General features: G+C 48.7%; 1 protein-coding gene across 1 annotated transcript in view; it reads right to left on the bottom strand.

The window, feature by feature from the left end:
* Positions 1 to 1268, bottom strand: part of Nufip2 (nuclear FMR1 interacting protein 2) — an 18893-nt gene extending 17625 nt beyond the window's left edge. The window contains exon 1 of the mRNA XM_055619817.1: positions 917 to 1268. Within this exon, the coding sequence (XP_055475792.1) occupies positions 917 to 1208 (292 nt within the window). The 5' untranslated portion in view covers positions 1209 to 1268. The remainder of the gene's footprint in view (positions 1 to 916) is intronic.
* Positions 1269 to 6847: the final 5579 nt, after the last annotated feature.

Here is a 6847-nt window from a genome sequence, read left to right as displayed (position 1 = left end):
CTTCGGGCGCCGGGCCGCGCTGTCCGCCCGCGGGGCCCCCCCGGGGCGGCGAGCCCGGCCCGCCGCGCGGCCTCCGCCGCCCTGCCCCCCCCCGCCGCCCCCCCCCCCCGCTCCTCAGCCGGCCGGAGTCGGTGACAGGAATCGGCTTCCAACATGGCGGACAGGAAGCGGCCCCGCGCGGAGAGAACATTCCAGCCTCGCCGGCTCCGAGGCGAGCGGGCCGGGGGCGCAGGCCTCCGGGGGAGCCTCGCGGGCGGACAGCGCGGCCCGGCGCCCGAAGCGGGCCTCTAGGGGCGGAAACGACCGAGGGGCGAAGGGGCCCGGCCTCCCCACCTAGCCGGAGCCCCAAGGCCACAGGTGGGCTCGGGCCGGCGGCCGAGGAGGACGCTTCCCCCGCTCAGCCCGGCTCCGCGCCGGCGGCTCGGGGTCTCGCGACCCCGCCCGAGCCGGGACCCACGCCACCCGCCTCGATCGCACACACCTCGAGGGCATTTTTCTTTTTTTTTTTTTTTTGAGGGCGGCCGACTTTCACCCCTTTTTAGGGCCCCCGCATTCAGGCAACTCCAAGGCCGCGGGAGAGGGGGAAGGAAAAAAGACTAACAATAATGAGGCTGGACTTCCAAGGCCGACCGCACAGGTCTGCCTCCGGCCGGGGCGGGGGCCGAGGAAGGTCACGCCGGCCTGGCTGGGCCTCTCCCATGCTGAAAGGGAAGGAGAGGGCGCTGCAGCCCGCACCTCGCGGCCCGCGCCCGGGAAGAATGAAAGGGGGCATCCCCGGCCCCGCGGGACGCACACCCCGACCGGGTCCGCGCTTTTCACGTCCAGCCCCACCCCCATCCCTCCGAGTGTGTGTGTGTGTGTGTGTGTGTGTGTGTGTGTGTGTGTGTCCCTTCCCCCACCGCCCTCCCTCTCGGACCTGTTTTCTTCTTCGGCGTTTCCTGGTGCTGCTGGAGGGTGTGTTTCTGCTCATGTTTCAGCGGCTTGGGCTGGGCCTTGGGGCTGCCCTCGGCTCCATGCTGCAGGTATTGGTGAGGCTGCTGGTGATGGTGGTGGTGGTGGTGGTTGTGGCTGTGGTTGTAGAAATAATAATGGTGGTGATGGTGCGGCTGCTGCTGCTGCTGCTGCTGCTGCTGCTGCTGGGGGTGATGGTGCGGATGGTGGTGGCTGTGATGGTGCTGAGGCTGTGGCTGGCCGGGCTTCTCCTCCATTGAAAGCGGCTGGGACTCCCTGGCTGAGGCTGCGGGCTGCTGCACCGTCAGGATCTGAGGCTGCTGCTCGGCGCTCGCTCGCTATATCTGAGCGCGTCTCGCCAGCGCACTGGTTAGGCGAGCGGATCTGCGAGATTGGCAGCCGCGCTCCAGCAATCAGGGGCCACGCTGCGCGCCAAGCCCCGCCCCCAGCCCAAATCCTCTTCCCTTCCTTCGCCACCGCCGCCCGGCCAACGCCGCTTACCCTATGCAACCTCACAGGGCCGGGCCTTCAACGTCAGCATTATGGCTCTCTCTTCTATCGCTTTCTCTCCTTCACCACGCAGTTAGCGAACAGCACTTTCTACACTCCTCGCCGCAAGCAAGCTGGTGTCGAGGGTAGCAGATTCCACTGACGCTTCCACCGGCGCTAGGAGCCGTCTGTTGATTTTGCACCTCCTAGACTGCTCGGCTTTGTGTGCTTGTGTGTGTGTATGTATGTGATTTTTAAAATCCTTTTCCGTGTGTGTGTGTGTGTGTGTGTGTTTTAATCCTTTCCGGGTATCCAGAGGAGGAAAGCTCAATTTCCTTAACCCTTAGACCACGAAAGGGGCAATACAAAAAGAGGAAATAAATACATTTTTTAAGAATACAAGACCTTCACAACTCGATAGATCGTTTTGTATTCTGGAGTCATTTTGCTTTGTATTCATATGCTAATCTCTTCCTTTCCACGGACGGATTATAGGGTTCCACAATGGGCTATCTGTGTAATTTTCTAAAAGGGCACAAAGGGCTTAAATTATTGTTTCTTTGTAGTTGAAGGAAAGACAGAGAGGGAGGGATGAAAAATCTACACTGAAGTTTGTTTTTTTTTTTTTTAAATTAAATACTACAGGTGAGGTCAAGTATGGAACCAAAATAGGTTTTAGAATAAGAGTTTCAAAAGTAAAGGAAGGGAGAAAGGACACCTTTAAACGTTCTTTAGGTTTTGGTTTTCTTTTTTACATTTTTTTTGTTGTTGTTGTTTTGAATTAAAAAAAACACGAAATTTACGAACGTGTTTGCGTTTTATGCTGTTAATTCAACTTGACATTGTAGGAAGGAAGGGGTTTGTGATGAGGACTGACACAGGGTACCCTGCGAATGAATTTTTGTGGGTTTTGGCTGGGGTTTGGTTTGTTTTAGATTGGTTTGTTTTTGAAACAGAGTTTATGTATCCTGATCGGCTTGGAACTCCCTGTGTAGAACAGGCTAGCCTCCAACTAAGAGATCCCCCTGCCTCTGCCAACCTCAGTGTTGGGATTAAAATCCTACCTCACCATACCCGGCGAACGTGCTATTTCTTAAACTACATTACATGTATACGTGCCTTTTTTGTTAAATTAGATATACATTTGTCTAACACAAGGAAATGTTGAAATGTAAAATTTACCATCTTAGCCTGTTTTTCTGTGTTCTGTCTCACTTCTTTTGAGACAGCCTTACCAGGCATCCCTGACTGGCCCGGCATTACTCGCTATGTAGGCTGGCTTCAAACTTGTTGCAGTCCCCTGCCCCTACCTCACAAGTGCTGTTACCACAGACAGCACCACCATACCCAGTTCTACCACTGAGTACACAGTTCAGGGTTATGAGGACATTCCCATTGTTGTGCAGCCACAATCAAGGGCATTTCTAGAACCTACTCATCTTGTAAAACTGAAACTCTATACCCTTTAAATGATGCAATTGAGGCTGGAGACATGGCTCAGCTCTTAGGAGCGTGTTCTGCTTTTACAAAGGAGTTCCATTCTGACAACCCACATGGCAGCTCATAAGTATACTAACTCCAGTCCCAGGGGGCCCTCTTCTAACTTCCAAAGGTACCAGGCACACATGTGGTACACATATTAGGTGTATTTTGTGTGATTGAATGTTTTGCCTGTATGTATGTATGTGGACCATGTATGTGCCTGAAGCCTGATAAAGTCAGAAGAGGGTGTCAGACTCCTTGATACAGCATGAAGAATGGTTGTGAATCACAATGTGGTGCTGGGAATAAACTTAGGTCTTCTGTAAGAGCAGCAAGTAGTCTTAACCATTGAGTCATCTCTCCAGCTCCATTTTGATTATGTATTTTTGTTTTTGGAGACAGGGTTTCTCTGTGTATAGCCCTGGCTGTCCTGGAACTCCCTTTGTAGACCAGGGGGGCCTTGAACTCAGAGATCTGCCCCTCTCTGCTTCCCAGCTGCTAGGATTAAAGGTGTGAGCCAGCATGCATGATGATAATGTATTTTTTTTTTTTTTTTGCTTTGTGTTTGTTTTTGCTTTGGGTTGTTTTGTTTTTGAGTCAGAGTCTCTTATATCCTTGACTAACCTCCAACTCATTTTGTAGTTGATGAACTTGGACTCTTGATCCTTCTTCCTCCCAAATGTTGGTATTTCAAGTGTGTGCTAGCATACCTGCCCTTACTATATGTCTTTAAGATATATTCATATTATATAACGTGAATAAAAATGTCTTTCCCTTTTATGATGGACTAATATCCTATGAGGAGTGAGTGTGTGCTGTGGGAAGGTATATACAGCATTTTTATTATGAATTTATTTGACAAGAGGTGAGTATATTTTATAGTTTTTTAAAATGTGACTTGAGAGGTAGAGATAGCAGTGTCTATGAGTCTGAGGCCAGCCTGGTCTACAAGTTAAGGACAGTCAGGGCTACCTAGTAAGACTCTACTTCAAAAAAAGAAGATTTAGTTACATTCATGTGTGTATGTACAGGTGAGTGCAGCGCCCTCAGAGGCCAGAAGGGTTGCTCTACATGGGCACTAGGGGCCAAACCCAGGTCCTCTACAAGGGCAGCCAGTGCTCTTAGCCACTGAGCCATCTCTCCAGCCCGCAGTTACTTAATTTTGAGAGCTAAGAGCTCAGTGCAGACTAGTCTCTCTACTATCCCAGATCCTTAAAGTGTTAACAGGACTCGGCATCATCTCTCTCTCTTGCCACCCTCTTGCTCTCTCACTGTGCTATTCTTCCTTCTTTCACAGATAGCCCTGGTCTGGTCATGTTCAGGACAGCCAGGACCACACAGAGAACCCCTTTCTCGAAGAAAAACCAAAGTGGGGGGGGGTGTTAAATCTTGCCTTAATTTTTCATACCACATGTTTTTCAGAGTTTCTTGACAAGTTAAATTTTTCCAGACAGGGTCAAACTATGTAGCCCTGGCTTTTTTAGAACCCACTGTGTAGACCACAGGGAACTCACAGTGATCTACCTGCCTCTACTTCCCAAGTGCTGGAATTACAGACTTGTACCACCTCAACCGGCTCTTTTTCCTCTTTCTTTCTTTCTCTCTCTCTCTCTTTCTCTCTCTCTCTCTCTTGAAACTTTGTGTTGACTGGTGAAGCTTAGCATCCTCCAGCATGGGGAGTGTCGGGGAGTCAAAGCAGCAGGGAGAGCTAGTGACCTCAGCTTCACATGGCAAAGAGGATGCGGAGGGCAACCACTAAACAGAAAAGCCCCATGGCCTCAGACATGGCACAGGAGAAGCGCTTAGGAGACAGGTTCCTGGCGTAGCCAATAATCAAGGTACCACACCATTCCAGTGCCAGCCCCTGACCCAGCCACACCAACTGTGGTGACCTCAGGGCTTGGCTGGTGTCTAGAACTCTTGTTCGGTCACCTGGAGAAGGGAGCTGCTGCAGGAGGGAGGTCCTGCCAGGTCAGAGAGCTGATTAGAAAAGGAGAAACTAGCAGTGCCGTGGTGCTCTGCATTGCATTTCTGCCCCCCTTCAGCCTGGCCCACAGGCTTTCCCTCCTCTAGGACAGTTTCTATTTTAAAAGTGTTTTGAGCTGTATGTTGTGATGCATGCCTTTAGTCCCAGTGCTCAGGAGATAAAGCACATGAATCTCATTAAGTGTGAGGCCATCCCATCTATTTACACTTAGTTTTAGGCCAGGAGGGGTTAGTGAGATCCAGTCTCGAAAGAAAATAAAATGCAGAAACTGTGTCCCACCCTGCATGATTTATATGGTATTGGACATCAGCTGCCGGGCTTTGCACATGCTTAACAAGAACTTTATCAACTGTATTAAAGTCCCAGCCCTTGAAATAATTACTGAAAAACAAGGTATCTTTCTCTCTTCCTTCCTTCCTTTCTTTCTTTCTTTCTTTCCTTTTCTTTCTTTCTCTCTTTCTTTTTTTTGAGACAGGGTTTCTCTGTGTAGCACTGGCTGTCCTGGACTTGTTTTGCAGACCAGGCTGGCCTTGAACTCACAGAGATCCATCCCCCTGCCTCTTCTTTCCTGAGTGCTAGGATTACAAGCTTATACAACCAAGCCCAGCTCCCTCGCCCCCTCTTTTCTTTCTTTCTTTTTTTTTTTTTCCCCTTTGGTTTCTTTGTGTAACCCTGGAACTCTTGTAGACCTGGCTGGCCTCAAACTCAGAGATCTGCCTGCCTTTACCTCTGCCTCCTGAGCTCTGGTATTAAAAGTGTGCCCCACCACACCCGGCTGGTATTTTTCATTGTTAGGTAATATTTGAAAAGATAATATAAATATTTTTTCTTCTTAAAAAAAATTTGTATGTCTTAAACGGGTGTTTTGCCTGAATGTATGTCTTTGTACCACAGGTGTCTGGTGCCTCAAAGACCATAGGAGATGGTAAAATTCTCTAGAACAGGAGCTACAGAATGTTGTGAGCCACTGTGTGGATGCTGGGAATTGAACTGCTGGTCCTTTATCAGAGACCATCCTGACAACCACTGACCCATCTCTTCAGTTCCAATATTTTTTTTTTCTTAATGAGAGCTATTTTAAGCCTGAATCTATCCCTATTAAAATGTTAATAACATTTTGGAATTTGACTTAGAAGTGTAACCTCAGGTCAAAGAGGTGGTTGATGCTTTTCATCCCAGCACTAAACAGGTTGAGACATGATGATCACTGCAACATTGAGGACAGCCTGGGTGACATAATGAGCTCCAGGCCAGCCAGGGCTACACAGTGATCTCCTAGATCTCAAAGGACAAAAAAAATCAATAAAGTGAAAAAGGCACAAGTTTTTTCTGTTTGTTTTGTTTGTTTGTTTGTTTGTTTGTTGAGACAGTGTTTCTCTGTGTAGCCTTGGTTTGTCCTGGACTTGCTTTCCAGATCAGGCCAGCCTGGAGCTCACAGCCATGCCCCTGCCTCTGCCTCCCTGCGTGCTGTAATTATAGTTGTGTACCACCTCTCCTCACTACAGCCACAAGTTTTATCTATATTGTGTAACTGCATATAGAAAAGTAATTACAGTGTGTGGGGGGGAGACAGAGGGGTGGAGTCAGAAGCAGGCAGATCTTTGTCAGAGGCCAGCCTGATCTACAAATCGAGTCCAGGACAGCCAAGGATACACAGAGAAACCCTATCTCAAAAAAACAAAAACAACAACAACAAAAATATTTCAAAGAGAAGTTGGAAAATGAAAACAATAAGATTTGTTTAATCTGTTTAAATTATACATTTGCAAATATTTATTGAATAGTTTCTATTTGTTGATTTGATGGGGGGAGAACAGTTGTTGTGAGACAGGGTCTCATTATGTAACCATAAAAGAAATGGAACTCACAAGAGTTCCGCCTGCTTCTGCCTCCTGAGTGCTGAAATTAAAGGCATGTGCCTCTTCCACACCCAGCTTG

This window comes from Psammomys obesus, unplaced genomic scaffold (genome assembly GCF_907164565.1).
Source record: "Psammomys obesus unplaced genomic scaffold, mPsaObe1.curated_primary_1811, whole genome shotgun sequence".
NCBI classification, from domain to species: domain Eukaryota; kingdom Metazoa; phylum Chordata; class Mammalia; order Rodentia; family Muridae; genus Psammomys; species Psammomys obesus.
This window is presented reverse-complemented; position numbering and strand designations above follow the sequence as displayed.